At 36.2% G+C, this 20,340-nt stretch overlaps 1 protein-coding gene across 4 annotated transcripts; it reads left to right on the forward strand.

Moving 5' to 3' along the window:
- The first annotated feature begins 517 nt into the window (after positions 1-517).
- Positions 518-12,853, forward strand: ZSCAN16 (zinc finger and SCAN domain containing 16). 4 transcript variants are annotated; one of them, XM_051995607.1, is made up of 4 exons: positions 518-815; positions 2,982-3,469; positions 5,379-5,535; positions 10,929-12,853. In XM_051995607.1, the coding sequence occupies exons 2-4, from the start codon at positions 3,077-3,079 to the stop codon at positions 11,453-11,455; spliced, it is 1,077 nt and encodes a 358-aa protein (XP_051851567.1). In that variant the 5' UTR covers positions 518-815; positions 2,982-3,076; the 3' UTR covers positions 11,456-12,853. The 4 variants fall into 4 exon arrangements, with proteins under 4 accessions (XP_051851567.1, XP_051851568.1, XP_051851566.1 ...); XM_051995608.1 differs by having other exon boundaries at positions 518-789; XM_051995606.1 differs by lacking the exon at positions 518-815 and adding an exon at positions 1,008-1,158.
- The last annotated feature ends 7,487 nt before the right edge of the window (positions 12,854-20,340 follow it).

Below are 20,340 nucleotides of genomic sequence, written 5' to 3' on the forward strand. Positions count from 1 at the left end.
ATCTTTCTGCACCTCATTTGTAAAATTAGGGAGAGGACTAAATAGTCTCTGAGGTGCCTCCTAGATCTGATTCTATGTTCTCTGCTTCGTTGAATCCTTAACTTTACCACTCGGTTCAGATATCACTTCTGAAGGGAAGCCTTGACTGATTCCCTAATCAAATTATATTTATTTCCTTCAATAATCAACTATTAAAGAATGATAAACCATTCACCCCACCCCCTCAATACTCATTTATCTATGTATATCTTGTATTCCCTGGTAAAACTAAAATCATTGAGGCAGGAATTGTTTCGTGTGTACATTTATAACCACACTATTCTTGACACAATGGTTGCTTTATAAATATTTGCTAAATTTGATTTGTAGGATATTTATAGAGACTTATAAACCCTTGCAATGACTGATTGGGCTATGAGTCACACAGTAAGTAATGCAGGAAAAGAGAATGTAAAGCCAGAGAAAGAATTCAGAAGTAGAAGCAGAACTCCAGTTCAAACATATCTTAATGGGGAGATTGGGAGGAGGAAGGAAAGCCCTAGCTGTACTCGCAGAATTGTACCCAGCTTGCAACCGGGACCGCGGGCGGGGTGAGAAAAGCGAGGTGTTTCTTAGAGAGATCCGGAAATGACGGAAATTCACCAGGTTTAGGTTGGATTGGTGGACTGCTTTGCAATCATTTTGTCGGTGTCTAAAGTGGCCTTTGGCCTTCTTTGCTTTCCAATGCTTCTTTTGCTTTGCCTACATTTTGGACCTGAATCTTCTAATCCCTAGCTCTACGTACTTGCGGTGAGTTGGACGTGTACCAGTTTCGGGTAGGTATGTGGAGTAGTTTCTTTCCATCTCCTCTCAGCCCCGCCTCCACAAAGGGCTGTGGATCCAGAGAAAGCCGGAGTTAGGGGTGGCGTCTATTTCTGAGGCTTCCGCTAGGCTCTGACCCCGCCTCCCTTCCTTTCACAGTGTTTACTGCGGGGTAGGCCTACCTCTGGTCGTCTGGTTAGTGCACCTCTAGGTTGGCTCTTCTAAACATTATGGAGCAAAACTTTTGAAGACTCCCGGACGCTGAAAACCTGGGGTGGTGCCAGTCACCTGCCTCTATGAGAAGATTGCGCTTTTTAACAGTAGCATAGGAGGAATTTTAGCTCTTCTGAAATCCAGGTCTTGTCTCTCCTCCTCCGCTTTGTTTTATTCCTGTCAAGCTCTGCGTTACTTTAGCAAAAGACAGGGCGTCTTTTAATATGTCTTTATTCACTATTGATTCGGCTTTCTCTCTCGCTGGACCTACAATTTATCTTCTAGGAGCTCCTGGGGATTGGGAGAAGACAGGAGTGATTTTTTTGTAGGATGTGTATAAAGCCTGTTCCACACCAGCATAAAAGGAAGTGAAAGTGTGGTGAAGTGAGTAGTAAATCTGAGAATTAGAAGGGCTAGGGTTCAAGTGTTTCCTCTGATATTGGCTGTGTAACTCCGTGGAAAGTACTTAACTTGTCAGTATATCAGGCAACTCTCAAGACAATAAATTGAAGAAAAATTGCCTGCTTTGATAAGGGAAAAGTTTTCATAGTGGAATTTCTTATGAAATTACTGGCCTATCATCCTCTTCCTCCTCGGGAGTTCAATAATCAAGGAATCTATTTACACTGTTGGAATGAAAGTTTTGGATTTGTAAGATTTTATTATATACGAATAATTTTCCCTATTTTTTTATGTTGTTTAGGTCATTAGTTGTGTTCAACTCTTGGTGACCTCATTTGAAGTTTTCTTGGCAAAGACACGTTTGCCATTCCTTCTCTAGTTCATTTTACAGATGAGGAACTGAGGCAAACAGGTTAAGGGATGTAATATATCTTCTAGAGGAGATGGCAATAATTTTAAGGTCCTCTGACCTTAGGATGAAGGGGGAGTGAAACTGTGTTCCCTTTAAAATTATCACTCTGAAATTGTGTCCCCTTTTGATCTGGGAGAGCAGCATCTCCCAGGCTCCAAAGAGTCTAGAGAGGGCCCATCCTTCCAGGTTGAGAAAAGGAACATTATTCAAGAGCAAGCCAGGTCTCTTTTCAAATTCAGACTGAGGAAGCCTTCAAAGCAATTTCATTTGGGAGGTCCTGATCTGATCAGGTTGCCGAAGCTTCCTTCCTCCCCCTAAGAGCTGTACATAAAATAGGTTTTCTTTTACTCATTTCTTTGCAGAAGGTCCAAAGGAGGACCCTGCCCTCTGAGAAGGCATTCTCTTCTCAATGCCAGCCTCCATTTCCCTAATAGGACTTCACCACTAAAGAAGTCAGTCTCTTAGCAAAGGTAGCTTCCTATACAACAGTAAACTTCCATTCTTGCCAATTAATATTTCAGGTTCATAAATTCTTTCATGTTGAACCTCTTCACCCGACCAAAAGGGGATTTTAACAACTCTCTTGACTGCCAGGAACCTCATGAAGGGGACTTCTGTTCTAACAATAAGTAGTGATTCTAAATCTTCTGGCTTTGGAATCTATGATCCTGAGCCCCTCTGATCTAAGAATGCTATTGTTCTGTCAATGATTATAAAAGTCATCTGGCTAGGAATATAATAATATTTCTTTCCTTAGACTTTAGGAAAGATATATTAGTGATCTGAGACTGTTGTTCTAACAAGCTGTCAATAATTTCAAGTCTTCCGGTGTTAGAATAATCCTACAAACATTACTGTCTATTGGTTAATGATAACCAAATTCTTAAGACCCCTCCTTGGTTCTACACCTAGGCCGTAAAATTAACATATCTATAACATGAAGAATCAGATAAATGCATACAGAACTTCACATAAAGATACATAGGTGCTGGCTCTACCACAAACTTGCTGTGAAGAATCGTTTAGTTACTTAATGATCTCTTCCAATTGAAATTACTTTCACTTAGTGAACTTCTGCTTTGTGTTTTTTATCATCATGATATTTTTAGTAACTTTTGTAATTCTCTATGTTAAACTGTTTCTTGTATCTCAGGAGTATTCTCACAGAAGAACCAAAAAGGATCACCCTACATAATAGACTACTTAGCATCGGCTATAGTGACCAGTCTCTTACCATATAAATTTAGAATGGCTACACCCCTTAACCGTGGAGCTCTAGAAGAGCCAGAGAATCTTTTCATAGTGAAAGAAGAAGCACATTTTTGGGAGCAAGAATCGAGTTTACAACATAATCACAGCACAAGTGAAGTTTTCCGACAACATTTCAGGCAACTCTGCTATCAGGAAACCCCTGGGCCTCGTGAAGCTCTAATTCGACTTCGTGAACTTTGCCATCAGTGGCTTAGGCCAGAAATGCATACTAAAGAACAGATTTTGGAGCTCTTGATATTGGAGCAATTCTTAACTATCCTGCCCAAAGACCTGCAGACCTGGGTGCAAGATCATCATCCAGAGAATGGAGAGGAGGCAGTAACTGTCCTGGAAGATTTGGAAAGAGAAATTGATGAACCAGGATACCAGGTGGGAAAGAGGAAGATGGAGTTTGATTTGGGAGAGAGCAGAATCCAGACTAAAGGAAATATGAATTGTGTTAAAAGGACCTGAGATATTAACCTAGAAAAAAAAGAAAAGGACACAGGGAAAAGCTGATCATTCCAAATATTTTAGACTATCATATAGAAGAGGGTTTAGATTAGTTCTTTATAGTCTGAGATGGCTTGAACTAGGACCAACAGGCAGAAGTTCTGAAAAAGCAAGTTTAATAAAGATAAGATTAAATAGGAAATAATTAATTGTGAGAAAAGTTTAAAAAGTCTTATAGCAACTTTCTGATGAAAGTCTCATTTCTAAGCTATATAAGTAACTGATTCAAATTTATAAGAAAAAGAGACATTTTCCAATTGATAAAATGGTTTATGAATAGATAGTTCTCAAGGGAAGAAATGCAGGCCATATGGAAAAAAATGCTACAAGTCACTATTAATGCAAATTAAAATAATTCTGAAATTTTATCTCATATCTTTGAGGGTGGCAAAAATGAAAAAAACGGTAAAAGGTAAATGTTGGAGGAGTTAGAGGGGAAAAAGGCACATTGATACACTGTTAGTGGACTTGTGAATGGATATAACTATTCTGAAAGCAATTTGGAATCATACAAAAAAATTACAAAACAATTCCTTGCCTTTTGACCAAGTTAAACCACTGCTAGGCTTATATCAAAAATACATGAAATAAACAGGAATAGATCTGTTACAAATATTGTTATAGTAGCTCTTGTTGTGGAAGCTAATGGTTGAATAAGTTGTGTTATATGGATGTGAAGTGCTATTATACTATAATAGATAGATGCTTCAAAGAGGCATGGGAAGACTTACATAAATTGATGCATAATGAAGCAAGCAGAACCAGAAGAACAATTTATGCTCTAATATCAATATTGCTAAATGAACAATTTTGTGAGGACCTGTTTAAATTGAAGAAAAATGAACAGAACCAAGAGAACAGTTTATATAACAACATTATAAAAACAATTGTGAAAGCTGTAAGAATGGTGATCAATATGGTGACCATATGGCTATGTGACAGTTTTAGGGTAGAATGAAATAGAAATATATCTGTATAGATTGTATATATCCATTAAGCAATTTATTTTGCTTGATTATGCATATTTCTTAGAAGAAATTTTTTTTTCCTGTTTTTTTTTTCCCCAATGGGATGGGGAAGTTGGAGGGAGAGAAAATAGATTTCTATTCATTCAGGAAAAAAATAAAAGTTGTAGGATGATGCACATATAAAAGATTGACTTTACTTTAAGATGGGTAGTTTTTCTTATAAAATAAAAATAGAACATGTTAATTTTTTTTTAAGTTATAAAAAGGAAGATTTCAACTTAGGAAGAACTTCTTATCTTTTTTCATTTGTTTCATAATAACTTTGTAAGTCCATATCTTTCCTGTAACTTGATGTATTCAAGCAAGGATTGATGTTTAACTTGAAGTACATGTCCAGTGAAAGAATTTAAGGTCGGAGTTCAGAAGTAAGGTTTCTTTCATGATTATTTGTGTTATAACAATGGAAATAATCCTTTGAGACCACAAATCTGTTGATGGATTAGTTAAAGCTATTTATTTTGTCATTTTCTGTTTTCCATAGAGCCTTTCAGTATTGAATAAGGCTCTCATTACTCTTTTGTAGTTCACATTTATATAGTATTGTTTTAAAAGTGTTTTCCTCAAAACAGCTCTATGAGATAGATATTGTAAATATTATTGTTTCAGTTATACAGATCAGAAAGCTGAGGATCAAAGAAATGACTCCTAAATGTTTACCATTTTTCCTTGTTTCCTAGGAAATATTTACTCTTTTTCTCTGAGTTTAATTCCAACTTTAAGTGATCCCCTCATAATCAACTTTGTTTTATTGTCTCTAGGTCCCAGACCATGTACATAGACCAGAAATGCTCTTGGAAGAAATGGAACCAATGGGAACATCAAGAACATCAACTGAGTCACTAAGTATCCATCTCAATCCCAAGAAGACCCAGCTGAAATGGAAATCTTGGGAGCTCTATCCATTACAAGAGAATGGTAATAAGCACAATTCTTTGTGGTAAGAGTAGGGTGGTGGGAAAGCTGATTAATCCAAACAGGTGCATGTCATTTTTATAAATAGCTTAAGTTTCCCCTGCTTGCCTTTCTTTTCTGTCACTTTGGAAGGCAATACCTTCTATTTACTCCTTGCAAGATAATAGGGAAACAGAAATGGGAGATGTACAAAGCATTAGTTCATCAAGAATACAAGTTTTTTTGTGTGTGTGCTTGTTAAAAATGTTATTTCTTAATGGTTTCTTATGTTTATATGTGCTCTGTTTCTTCCTACCCTTTAAAAGTTGGAGGTGAGATTTCTATTTCTAGAATTCATAGAATTATAATTTAATAATTCATTAGGATTAAGAGCTCTCATTTAAATAAATGGTATTACTTGTTATGATGTTTTGGCTACCTTTCTGGAAGGCCTTTGGACCAGCCTTGGTCTCAGCAGAATAATCACCACAAAAATAGTTAGGAATAAAGTCCAAAGTCTTTATTATCTCTTTCACAGTCTGTCTCCTTCACCTGGGGCCAGGCGGGCTTTCTGGGGGACCTTTAGATGGGCCTTGGTCTTAGTGGAGAAGTGAAGGAGACAGGATAGCCACCAGGAGGGTCTTTATCTTCGAGTCTGGCCTCCAGCCTCCAGTAGTCTGTCTTTGTTTATCTCCGAGTATGTCTTCCTTCCCAGATCTCTTAGTTCTTATATACTCTATTATCATCGGTGTCAACTTGTAGAACTATACTAAGTACTAAGTACAAGTAAACTACAGAATCATTATCTTAATTCCACTGGGTTAACACTTTGTTGTAAGATTACTTGTTTCAAGTAATTGACCCTCTAAAATTGTCTTTGGAGCAAACTCCTTATGCTTTTATATAATTTTTTTCTAAATATAAAAACATATAGCTTTTGGTACTTTAAATTACCCTAAGAAAATGGACTCTTTTTTGAGAGGGAAATGATATTTCCAATTAATAAAGATAAAAATCTCTAAATTTTTTTCTATAACCCCATCTATCAAAACACAAACACACACACACACACACACACACACACACACACACACACACAATTTGAATGCTGGAGCTTCTTTAAACTAGATATACTAAACAAGCAAAAAATTAATATTTATTAGTTCTCTCTCTTCATTTCACATCCCCTACAATTTCCCATGTGTCTCTTCTCAGCATGACTCCTGACCATTTTAAAGTTTGAAAGTGTCTTAACAGCATTAAGTCCAACTTAAGTTGCATAGCAGACAGGTGTTCATTTAGCATGGTTGAAAATTTTCCTAGTAATAGAAAATGCCACTTCATCACCAGGCTTAATTTGCCTATGTTATTCTATCAAGTTCCAAGCATTGTCTCTGACTGCCCATAGCTTTAGGGATTGTCCTTCTCCTGCCCAGGTACCCTCTATGCACCTCTTCCTGGTTCCCATCCTCTTTTCTAGCCACACACAGTTGTTCCTGATACCTGGGAAATTCTGCCTGAAGCCAAACAGTTGTGGACAATGATAACCTACATGAGCCAATTCCTCAATGATTAACATATTTTTATCCCTTTATATTCAGTGATTTTAAATCTCTGGTTGCCATTGTTCAAATATTGTTCTCCACTTCCATGGACTGCTTTCTTATTCCCACATCTTTCAGGCCAAACCTCCCCCCAAACCTACCCAACCTTTATACTGTGCTCCATAGGTTACACACTAGATTTTATCTAAAAACTTTTCTTCTTTCATCTTACAGTCACTGAGACCTAACTCCCTCCTAGTGACACAATTTCCCTAGCTACTCTTTCCAAAACTGGGTGTTCTTTTAGTCACATTTTCCCTGTGGTAGAGGAATTGATTAACTCCATGTTCCCCAATGTCCCTTCCATTCAATAATCTCTCTTCCTTAGAGGTTCATTAAATCTATATTTATCATCTAATCAAAAGTCGGATAGCTTTTATCTATAGGTCTCCAGGATACTTGCTCTCTTCCTCATTGTACCTGGTGTTCAAACTCTCTTCTCCCCACTTCCTACCACACTTTGCCATTTTGATGCCTTGATGAAGCAATCCCACTCTACACCGTCCTTTTCTCATCCTATCCTTTTACCCTGCCAAATTTGCCCTGCTATCCTTTACCTTTGTTCCTGTGAACAAAGCAGAATGAATACATGGAGCTAATAAAACTCAAACAAAACCTTGAAATCATCCTACTGGGTTCACTACAATTTTAGCATAATATGAATTGAAACCTCATTGTGGCAAGGAGCTCCTTTTACACCTCTCTAATCAATTTACTATCCTATTTATCACAGTACCTTTTCTTAACCTTTTTCATTCCTTCTCAAACCTTCCCCTACCTGTCAGCTGAGAAATCTGCCTCATATGTTTGTGAAAAAATGGAGATCATTTACAATCTTCCTTTTTTTCCCTGTGCCTTTTGTAACTATCTTCTCCCTGTTTCACATGAAGGGATGGCCCTCTACATGCACAAATGATTCCCTTACATCCTGTCTTGGACAGATTGCCCCCTCTATCATCCCTCCTCATGAATCTTCAATTGTCTACTTGCTGTTTCCCTACTACTTACAAACATTCCCCCATCCTCAAAAAGCAGATAGCTAATGACTTGTAGTCATTTCTTAATACCTTAAAGTCTGCCTTCATATCCCACCACTTAATTGAAATTTCTGTGTCCAAGATTTCCCACTTCACTGCTAAATGCATTAATTTTTTTTTTCTTTGATCCTCATCTTCCTTGACCTCTCTGCAGCTTTTGACAATGTTATGCAAGCCTCTTGGATACTCTCCTCATAGGGTTTTTGTGACATTTGTCTTGTTATACATCAGATATTCTGGGGTAGGGTTGATTTATATCTGGCCTTAGGAAGAAATGAGACATTGAAAGACCATCTTGTTTTGTTTATAATTTTGATGTATTTTTTAAAAATTTATCTACTCTCCCTCCTAGCTCTCCATATTCCTCCCCGCTTCCACATTGAAGAAGAAAAATCTCTTCTAATAAATAAGCATAATCAAGCAAAAACAAATTTCTTCATTGACCATTCTTGATAAAAATGTTATTTCTTGATGATTTTTAAATATTTATATGTACACTGATTCTTCTTAATCTTTTAAAGTGACTAAATTTCTTGAGAGAGCTGTGTACAATAGGTGTCTTCATTAAATCCTAATACAAGAAAGGAAGGACTAGTACCCCCCTCTCCCCCCCCAAAAAAAACTGATTTCAAATCAACTCCATAACCTTCTTTCTCAAGAAGACATTAGTAACAACCATTACATAACTTTGCCATAGTTAAATTACAGGTCTTTACATCTTTTCTTTATTTAAAAAAAAAAAAAAGAACTCCTTGCTGTCTGGCTTGTGACATCATTTAAGTGCAGCTTCTCTCTCCAAGGTTAACTAATGATACTAATTGCCAAACTTTTTTTCAGTTCTTATTCTTCTTGATCTCTTTGTCTTTGACACGGAATCATCTTCTTCTCCAAGAAATCTCTTCTTTCTGAGCTTCTGTGGTGCTGCTCTTTCTTACCTAATTGCCTGCTCCTTAGCTATATCTTTATCTGCCTGCTAACTAGAAAGGATGTCCCCCAAAAGCTCTGGGTCCTCTTCATTTCTCCTTCTATACTATTTCACTTTCATCCTCATCTCTATGTAGATGACTTGCAGATCTACTTGTTCAGCTCTAACCTCCTTCTGACCTCTAGTCTTATATCTCCAATCACTTTTAGGCATCTCAAAATGGATGTTTCATACACACGTTAAAATTAGCAAATTCAAAACTGAACTCATTTCCTCCCCCAAACACTGTTCTCTTTCAAACTTCTCTATTATTTAGTGTGGATACCACCATTCTCCCAGTCACCAGGCTTGCAACCTAGTTGTTATCCCCAACTTCTCATACTCTCTCACCTAACCTTCCCCCCATATCCAACCAGTCATAGGTCTTTTGTATCCTCATAACATCTGCTCAACTTTTTTCCTTAACATTTTTCATAGAATTTATTTCACATCTTTTCTCTGATGCTGGTTACCTTGGTACTAGCCTCCATACTTTTTACCTGGACTATTTTTTAAAAAAGCATTTTTACTGGCTATGCATGCCTGGAATGCTTTTCCTCCTCATTTCTATCTCCTACCTTCCCTAAGTTTCCTTCAAGTCTTTGCTAAATGTTCACATAACCTTTCTTACCTTTCATTTTGAGATTACCCCCAATTCTCTCTCTCTTGCTCTCTCTCTCTCTTGCTCTCTCTCGCTTTCTGTCTCACACTCTCTCTCTCACTGTCTTTCTGGCTCTCTGTCTCTGTCTCTCTCAGTTTGTCTAGCTCTCTCTCACTCTCTCTCTGTCTCACTCTCTTTCTCTGTCTCTCACTCTTGCTCTGTCTTTCTCTCTTGCTCTCTCTGTCTCTCAGTCTGTTTCTCTCGCGCGCGCGCTCTCTGTCTCTCACTCTTTCTCTTTCTCTTTCACTCGCTTTCTCTCTTGCTCGCTCTCTCTCTGTCTCTGTCTCTGTCTCACTCTCTCACTTTCTGTGTGTGTCTCTCTCTCTCTCACTCTCTGTCTTTCTCTGTCTCACTCTCTTGGTCTGTCTCTCTGTCTGTCTCTCACTTTCTGTCTTGCTCTCTCGCTCTTGCTCTCTGTCTGTCTCACTCTCTTGCTCTCGCTCTCTGTCTCACTCTCTCTGACACACACAAACAAAAAAAAAAAAAACTAACATCAGGCACTAAATATATGCGTGTGTGTATATGAGTGATTCTAAATTCTGATTTTTCACTTATGACTTGTGGAATCAGTCTCATTTTACAGACATACCTCATATCTATATTTCTCAACTATCTACACTATAACCATCCATTTCTTTTTTTCTCATTCTTATCTCCTCATTTTCTATACTCAGCTCTTACCCATGTCTTAAGTATATTCCCATTTTACTACATAAACTATACACAATTTCTACCCATCTGTCTACCTATCTCTCATCTTTGAGATTTGCCACTCTCTCCTGTCCTTTTATTTCACATTTCTCCTACTGGTCCCTTTTTAACCTTTCTCATCCCCTAGTGTATATTGTTTGATAATGTTTTAGGTGTATACACATGTATTCATTTAGCAAGTATTTATTAAATGCCTGATGTGTGTGTGTGTGTGTGTGTGTGTGTGTGTGTGTGTGTGTGTGTGCAACTCTAAATTCTGACTTTCATTTATGACTTCTGGAATCAGTCTTTTTTTTTTTTTTAATAGACTTACTTCATGCCTCAAAGAAACTGCATTCTTCAGATATTTTTTATTTGGTTCACTGTGAACCTTCTTATAAGTTGCTTTCCTGTTACCATCAGGAAGAGGAAACATTTGCATAATCTGTTTATTATTTCAGATGATGAAACCAGAAATGAAGACATGGGGTCAATTCAGAAGCAAGAAATTTCTGAAGACATAGAATCACTCGGGGATATATATGGCAGACTCAGTGGGCACATTTCCTGGGATCCTGTTTTCAGAGAAGCCTTTGAAACTGAGGGTAAATTAGAATGGCAACAGGGAAACCTTGTAGGGAAAAGACGACACAAATGTGATGAATGTGGGAAAGGTTTCAGTCACAGCTCAGACCTTAGTAAACATAAGAGAACCCATACAGGGGAAAAGCCCTATAAATGTGATGAGTGTGGAAAAGCCTTTATTCAGCGCTCTCATCTCATTGGACATCAGAGAGTCCACACTGGAGTGAAACCCTATAAATGTAAAGAATGTGGGAAAGATTTCAGTGGTCGAACAGGCCTTGTTCAACATCAGAGAATCCACACTGGAGAGAAACCCTATGAGTGTGATGAGTGTGGGAGACCATTCCGTGTGAGTTCAGCGCTTATTCGACATCAGAGAATTCATACAAACAAGTTCTATTGATGAAAATCATAAAAACTTTATATGTCAAACTAGACACAGAAGATCAAAACAAGACTGTCCTATATGGGAAAAGATCACTAATCACTGAAACATTATCTGGAATAAGAGAATCCAACTGAATATTTTTGTTTGTTTGAATTTGTCAGACCAATTTGGTGGGAGAAGAGAGGGAGAGAGGTAGATGGAGATTAGAGAAAATGATGATTTTAAAAGGCCTTCATTGTCCTTAAATCTGTTTTAGAGAAAGTTGTTTACCTCATGTTTTTGGAATGAATAGCTATGGAGACTAATACTCTTCCATCATTCAAGGTTCTCTCCCAAATTCCTTCCATTCTTGACTCCAATGCTAAGTCAGTGTGTGACATGTTCTGTGCCTCAGTTTCTCCTTCTTTAAAATGTGGAAGTTGATCTTAGCACTATTCATGGGCATGTAGTAAGAATAAACTCATAATCAATGGAATATTTTAATTCCTATAATACTAGTAGTTATTACTGTTGTTATTATATTTAATTGTATAGTTCTTAAGACTTTATTCTAATTATATTTTATAACTAAATGGAATTGAACTTTTCATGGAAAAGTTTTCTTTGGGCATTGGGAAATGGAGTCAAAATTGAAAAAGATAGCAGGCAAAAGTGGTCAGCTGTGTTGAGGGGTAGAGAAAGGCAGTATTGAATATGAAGACTTTAATGTGAGAATGTGACAGGAATAAAAGAAATATGAATAAAAGAATATGATGCAAAATCAGTGCCAGGAGTCCAACAGAGCTGTGAGGGGTAAAAGATGAAATTAAAATAGTTTGGTCTGGATATCATTTTGAGGTTTCTTTTGTCATCCTAAAAATTCAATTCAGCAAGCATTTATTAAGCATTTAATATATGATAAGTGCTAGATACAGGCTTAAAAACAAATATCTGTCTAAGATTACATTTTACTGAATTAGGATGGGATATAGCAACATAAGAGGCTGATTATTATATGATTATGGTATTGTTTCCTATGAAATGATAGTCATATGCCTAGGAAATTTATCCAAGATAATGTTTACAATGTCATCTGGTCATTGTGAAATGTATATATGGTTATATTAAGGTAGTTACTAAATAACTATTTACATACATGAGGAGGAGGGTGTAATGGCATAAATAACTAAAAGCACCTGATGCAAAACTTCTATTTAATTTTTACTTGCTTTTTCTTGGCAATAACTTTACCATTCCAATCAGAATTGTTTATAGCTTAAAACTATAAGATGAGGTATTCAAAGCCCAGAGTATTTAAACTACAGGACACCTCCAACTACTTTGGATTTCTGCTTCCTTGACTGATCATTTCAACTATTTAAGAGCATTGTGCAAAGTACTTGGGGAAAAAATAAAGTTTAGATTAGATGTGAACTTTGCCTTTGTGTAGCTTTCCATCTGCACCTTGTGGAACCTGCTAGTTACTGTAGTAGTCTAAGAAGGAGCTTATAAGGACTTCTGCATTGGCAATGGGAACAGAGAAGAGGGAACATATACACACTTACTCACTACATATACACACAAACATATACTCATTTACTCTGCCCTCTCACCCACACATGCTGATAGCCAATGAGTTTTCAATTCTTACAGATTCTATGAGATATTGAAGAGGGAAGAAAAGGAAAAAACTTGTTAGCAACTATGAGAAAGATAGTAATGAAAATAATGAAGTGATAAGGAAAAGCAGGTTTAAGAGGGAAAATAAGTTCAGACTGACGTGTTGAGTATGAAGACTTATTTGGTGTGTCTAGGTAGAGAGATCCTATAACCAACTGGAAATATACAGGTTTGAGCTTGGAAGAAAGGTCAGGGTAGAAGAGCTCTATTTTGGAGTCGTGTGTATAAAGGTAACTGAAAGACATAGGAGTGAATGAGATCTGCCAGGGACAAGAAAAAACAGGGCCCTTGAGTCCCTTGTTCACTGTGACTGAAACAGGAAGGAACCTGATCCTTGCATCTTAACCTTCTCGTCAGTGACAAGGCAATTTATCAAATCTATTCTCTCCACATGGTTTTGAGGATTTTTGTCTGTGATGTTAAGGGAAAGGAGGCACAAGTCTTTTCCCCTTGGTTTCTCATTTCTATATTGCAGTGAGATACTCTAAACATTGCCCCACAGCAAAAGAGAAATTCATGAAGCAACAGGGTAGTACTTACAAGAGGCACTAGACTATTGTAGGTATTCAACCAATCACCATAGTTTCTATATAGAATAGGTATTGAATTTGGCCATAATGTCTGCCAGAACAATAGGAAGAGCTATTTCTGGAGCTAACTTCACCTGCTTTGAAGGGGAAACAAAGAGGCAGATGGGCTACTGTGATTCCAGGGGCTCACAAGGAAGGGAAAGAGGCCAATAGTCCTCATATGATTTCACCTAAAAAGACATTCCAGAAGCTTATTAGTATGGAAGAAGAAAAGTTGGCTAAAGTTCTTTTTGGTAAGGGTAAAGGGAGAAAAGCTTTGGGAAAAGGTCTAAAGATGCCTTCTAAGAAGAAAGAGCAAGTAAGGAGAGCAGACAAAATGTAATTATGTTATTTATCTTATATTTAGTGTCTCAGCTTTAGATTTTAAGGTTGTTGTTCCTACTTGAGATATTGATATTCCAAAAAGCCCCCATTGTGGTGGGTCTTTTCTAAGAAAAGGGATGATTTCAAAAACACCTACATAACCTTCAATATTTTCAAAAGGATTCATTTTGTTTTTTATTATTATTATTATAGTTTTTTATTTACAAGATATATGCATAGGTAATTTTTCAGCATTGATAGTTGCAAATCTTTTTGTTCCAACTTTTTCTCTCCATCCCCCCACCTCTTCTCCCAGATGGCAGGTTGACCAATACATGCTAAATATGTTAAAGTATAACTTAAATACAATATATGTATATATGTCCAAACAGTTATTTTGCTGTATAAAAAGAGTCGGACTTTGAAATAGTGTGTATGAAATCTATACAATTTCTGCTCTTAAATTCATATTCTTCCTTTCCCCATCTACTTCCCCCCCCCTAATACTAGCTTACCATTTCCCCTCTTATTTTTCCTCCAAGCATGATTTCTTCTTCATGTTTCTTCTACCCTTCTCTACCAGTCCTTAACTACTGGGTATTTCTTCATTTTGTGTGTCTCCTCTTTCATTCACAATCTATTTTGATCTTCAACAACTCACCACAATGCAAACCAATATCTCACACAACAGGCTTTTCTCATTTACTACAGTATCTCTGTAAGCAGAAAAGTTTATTTTTATTTTTTATGTAGGAAGCAGCTATGTACCAGACCATCCATGTACTTTTAGACTGCCAGAGCCATATATACCAGTTTTCGGGATGCCCCTGGATACACACGAAGTCGAGCAGATCTTAAGATGCAAAACAGCATCTCTTTATTAGTAATCTCAGCAGGGATTAGCAGGAAGCAAGAGCAAGAGAGTGCAAGAACAAGTATATGTGTGTATGTCTGCATCTCTCTCTCTGCATTTCCCTCTATGGACGCAAAGGTGGCTATTTATATTTACTCTCCTATGGGATTACCCCATGCCTAGCCTACTGCATAGGTGGATCTATAGAAGAGAGATAGCTGGAATTAGTGCTGCATCCTAGGTGGAGATAGAGCAAGACACACCCCTGCCATCTCAAGGAACCTATTAGAAGTTCCTTTAACACCTCGCAAGACACAAGTTCCTGCCTCAGAGGCCAAACCCCTTTTAACAAACATTCTTGCACATACAGGTCCCTTTCCCTTCCAAAAGGATTCATTTTCATAAAAGACTTGGTTTCTTCCAGTACTCTTGTCTTCTAAAAAGAGACAACAACTGTATTAGCTAACATATATGTTGTACTATTATGTGCCTGGCACTGTGCTAAATGCTGTATAATCTTATTTGACCTTTACAGTTAGTGTATTCAGTGTCTTGCATTTAGTAAGTCCATAATGTTTCTCAAACTGATATTAACTACAATATCAAAATATGAGAAAGCATTTTAGCCTAGCACTTCCCAACAGCTACTTGAACACAGGTCTAGAAAGAGCACCAAAATGAAAAGCCATCAGAGAAATAGAAGAGGGAAAGGTTTTTTCCAGCTCAATGAATAGAAACAGGAGTAAACTAATAATTGAATCATCCTGACTCCAGAAATGGGATGCAGATCTAGTGAGAATGAAGCAAGGAACTTTTGGCTACATAGGAGCCTGACCTGTGTTTGTATGCGGGGCAAGGAGCACTTACAGATCCAGCAGCAACTAGATCTGATTCAATGTAATTTGTCCAAAACAGGAATATAAGCTAATCTTCTGTGTTGTTGCTGTGACCCCAGAGCTGGGTCATGGATCCAATTTGGAATGAAGAGAGATCCAGTACCTAGGAACAGCCAATATGGAGCCCCACAAAAGGACAGGAAGCAGGGATATGGTTCCATTTTAAACCTGGTCTAACTATGTTAGAGCAAGGAGAAGTAACAGAAGAAACCAGTGTTTAATTGACCTGAAAATAGGGTCACAGATTCAGCTCACAAACTGGTCATTGAGGCATGCAACTAAGTGAAACAAGGAGTACAGACAAAAGAGATTCTTTTAACTAGCTGACAGCAGTAGTCTAATAGAGCTTCAAATATTGGGAGAAGGAAAGAATTCAGGTTTCAAAGAGCCAAGACTGGGATCACGCAAGATTTAGCAGTTACCACTAGGTAGAAGTAGAAAGCATATCATAAATACAATACTTCAAGAAGCAAGACAACAGGTTTATAACTAAGAACAACTTATCCAGAAAAAATGAGTGTAATTTTAAAGGAGAGAATTTGAACTTGTAGTGAAAAAGAAGACAAAGATTTCAGATGAAAAAACAAAACAAACCAAAGTTACATTAAAATTTTGAAAATAAACAGAAAAAGACAAGAGAAAGCAGAGTAAATACTAATGAGCATAATTGGAGGAGATATGCATCCCTTCAGAACTGTAGTGTCCTGATGATTCAGAGAAGTAATTAAGTCGGGGATAGGCATGATTCATGTTCAATAAGGTGTGCAAATAGACTATATAAACAAGGAAAGAGGGATAAGAAAAACAGGCATCATCTAAACCTTAACAGAGAAATAAGACAAAGAGCAAGCAAGAGGGAGGGGAAATTAGAGGAAGAAATAGTCATAAGCAAAAGACTAATGTCAAAGAATGAATCATGAAGAGGGGTTTAAAAATTAAAATCCCAGAGGGCAGTTCAAATTTGATCTCAGATATAGGTAATAACCTGTGATTGAGGGCTGGACCCTGCAAGCTGATATCATCAAGTATTTACAAGATTTGCAATCCTCTAAAACCTGGTCAATTTTTGTAAAGGTGCTATATGCCATTGTGAATATTTTCTACAGATTCCCCTGAGGAAATTGAGGCAAACAAGGTTAAGTGACTTGCCTAGGGTCATACAGCTAGTAAGTGTCTAAGACCAGACTTTAACACAGAAAAATGAGTCTCCATGACTTCAGTTAGGCACTTTATTTTCTTTGGCACCTACCTGCCCCTTGACCTAACTCTAATCAATGTAATAACTGCCCATAGGTCCTATAAAAAAGCTTGCTACCCACCTCCCAACAGGTGATAGCGATAGTGTACAAAAAGAGACATGTTTGGGCATTGTCATTGTATGGATTAGTTTTGCTTACTTGTTTGCTCTCTGGGGGTGAGGGTTTGCACCTTTCTCTCAATTTTTAGTGGGTGTGACAGAGGGTCAAGGACATTTTTAGCAACAGTTATGTCCTCCCCCCAAAAAAAAGCCATCAAAATTTTCCTTAATGCTCAGAAGAAAATAGAAATTTCAGATGAAAGATACAAGCAAGATAATTCAAGAACACTTTACATACTTTCCCCAAAAGTATATCATACATATGTACATACACACATATATATCTGTATAAATTAAAATATGTATTTTACATATTTTTCTATATAGTATATACCTTTTCAAAAGAAGTATGAAAATAACTTTCAAAGAAAATCCTGATTTTTGTGTTCCTCTATGTGTAGAGAAAGCTCTTTAGGGTTTTAAAGTTTAGATTAAAAAATTAAAATTAAAAATCTTTTCAGCAACAAAAGAGAGAACAGATAGATGGATTGGACATGTTAACTAAAAATGCTAGAAAACCAGCAAATTTTAAAACAGAAATTCTGAAAATCAAATGAGAAATTAACAGAATTGAAAGCAAAAAAAATCAATAACATTAGGAGCTTGTTTTTAGGGTGAAAACAAAATATCATTGGCCAATTTTATTAAGGTAAAAAAGAAAAAAAAACAAATTGTCTAATATAAAAAGGGGAGGATTTACAATAATAAATTTTTTTGCAGAGGTATATGACAATGAAATGACAACTTAAAAGAAATGAATACATTTTTACAAATCATCAAATTCCCACAATAACAAAACAAGAAATATAAGTAACCATACTTATGTCTCAAAAAAAAAAAAAAAAGAAATTGAGCAAATCATAGGAAATAAATACTCAAAAGTATATGGAGGTTCTCCATTCTCATCCATCCAGGTCTGGAATCGGATGTATTTACAAGCAATTTAATAAAATATTCAAAAAAGATCTCTATTATATTAACTGTCTGCATGTGTGGGGAAAGAAGAGATCCATTAAATTCCTTCTATGTTACAAAGATTAATCCTTCAAGCAGGGAAAGAATACTATAGCTCAATATCCCTGGTGAATAATTACATAATTTCAAAATAATATGTTAGCAAATATACTATAACACATTTCAAAAACTGTATATCCTATGACCAGATTGGGTTTACACCACAAATTTAGGGTGCAATATTAGGAAAACTACAAACAAGAAATCATATTAATAGTGAGAATAATAAATCATGATTATATCAATAGAGGAGAAGAAGCATTTGACAAAATGTAATACTATTCCTGTATTTTAAAAAAAAACACTAAAAAGCATCAGAATAAATGAATTTTTCTTAATATGGTAAGTAGCATCTAAAATCAAAAGCCAGTATTATATGTAATAGAAGTAATCTAGAGACCTTTCTAATAAGATTGAGTAAAACTATGGCATCCATTAGCACCAGTATTAATTTTATACAAGACTAGAAATATGGAAATATGGAATAAGGCAAGAAAAAATTTGAAATGAATACAGGCAAAAAAGAGACAAAATGTTCTCTTTTTGTAGACGATATATATGATGGTTTTAATTAGAGAATTTGAGAAAGCAAACTAAAAATTTAATTGAAACAACTTATGCAAAGTTGCAGCATTTATAAAATAAATCCATGTAAAATTACATGTATACGTATACATGTATGGGTATTTATATTGTCAACAAAATCCAGCAGGAAGAAATTCAAGAAATTCCATTCAAAATAACTACTGAATGTATAAAACCTTTGAATTCAGGACACAGCTACACACACTGAGTAACTATATGACTGCAACTACTAAATATTCTTTAGAATAATAAAATCTAAATTAAAAAATAAATTACTCATGGGTAGATTGAGCCAGTACGGTAAAAATGACAATACTACCAACTGTTATTTTTTTCAGTGCCATACCAATCAGATACCAAAGAATAACTGCATCAAAGTAGGAAAATAATGAAATTCATGTGTAGGAGCAGTTTTAAAAATTTCAAGGGACATAATGAAAAAATGTGGGCCAGTTTTCATTATTGCTGTCACAACTGTTACTCTGCACTTGTAAAACAGCCATTGGCCATCTAGCATGATTCTTGGTTGCCCTTCCACCTTTACCCCCACTCTACTACGCATGCTGGAATAAGTTAGTTTGTTATTAGTGGTCTTCTTTCACTATCACAGCAGAAGAAAGGGGAATATCACTTTGCAGCATTGCATTTCAAAGACTACTTGCTTCATTACTGAAACCACACATATCTCTTGAAGAAAAGGCAGACAGTAAGAGATGTAGATTTCACACTTTAATATTCCCAGAACTTAGCTCAGAGATCTATCATTTATTTCTTTGTTTGTTTGTTTGTTTGCTTTATTTATTTATTTGTTTGTTTTGGTGAGGCAATTGTGGTTATACAGGGTTATACAGCCAGAAAGTGTTATGTTTGAAGCTACATTTGAACTCGGATCCTCCTGACTTCAGGGCCAGTGTTGCCCTACCATTTATGAAGGACTAAAAAAACACATGGTAACTTGTTGACTTTTATTTTAGTGAGCCTTGTGTGGACATTTATATAAAACAGAAGACTGAAGGTAGAAGTTGTCTTCAGCCTCATGATATAGATAAAAGAAATCTGGAAAAAATAACTTCATAATCCTATCAATATGGGCAAGATGACACTAAGTATTTACTAATGTGAGCCTTGTACAAACCACATTGGAAAATAGAGAAAAGGTAAGAAGTTATGATTCTGGTCTTTTGGAAGTAGAAGAGCAACTATCCTTATCTGTAAAAACAAACAACAATAAGCAATAACAACTAAATTAAAACATGAGAACAAGTGTAAGTCAGAAAGTGATTATAAATCTGTGATAGACTACATTAATCAGAGATGCAGGAAGGTTCTACCATGGGAAGGGTCCTACCATGGAGCAATATCTTCTCTATTACCTGCATTAATTATTTTATTTTATTTTATTTTATTTTTTTGGAGTTTCATAATGAGAAAGGAAGATCCAGAGAGGCCAACTCTACACTGTGGCAGAAACTGCCAAGAGGGAAAAATCCAAAATAGATACCTTGGAAGTTATGATTCCATAGAAATACAGAGAATAAAGACTAGATAATCATAAAGGTTAGGAACCAAAGAATAAGGGTCTGAAGTAGACAGAAAAGGGGAAAAAAGGTAGATAATGAAGAGGGTAAGAAAATGTTCTCTGG

This window comes from Antechinus flavipes, chromosome 4 (assembly GCF_016432865.1).
Source record: "Antechinus flavipes isolate AdamAnt ecotype Samford, QLD, Australia chromosome 4, AdamAnt_v2, whole genome shotgun sequence".
Taxonomy (NCBI): domain Eukaryota; kingdom Metazoa; phylum Chordata; class Mammalia; order Dasyuromorphia; family Dasyuridae; genus Antechinus; species Antechinus flavipes.

Excerpts from the sequence above, each read along its gene's own strand:
- ZSCAN16 (XM_051995607.1), top strand. The coding sequence starts at position 3,077 with ATGGCTACACCCCTTAACCGTGGAGCTCTAGAAGAGCCAGAGAATCTT. Across the intron at positions 3,470-5,378 it reads TTGATGAACCAGGATACCAG|GTCCCAGACCATGTACATAG; the intron begins GTGGGAAAGAGG and ends TATTGTCTCTAG. Across the intron at positions 5,536-10,928 it reads CTATCCATTACAAGAGAATG|ATGATGAAACCAGAAATGAA; the intron begins GTAATAAGCACA and ends TTATTATTTCAG.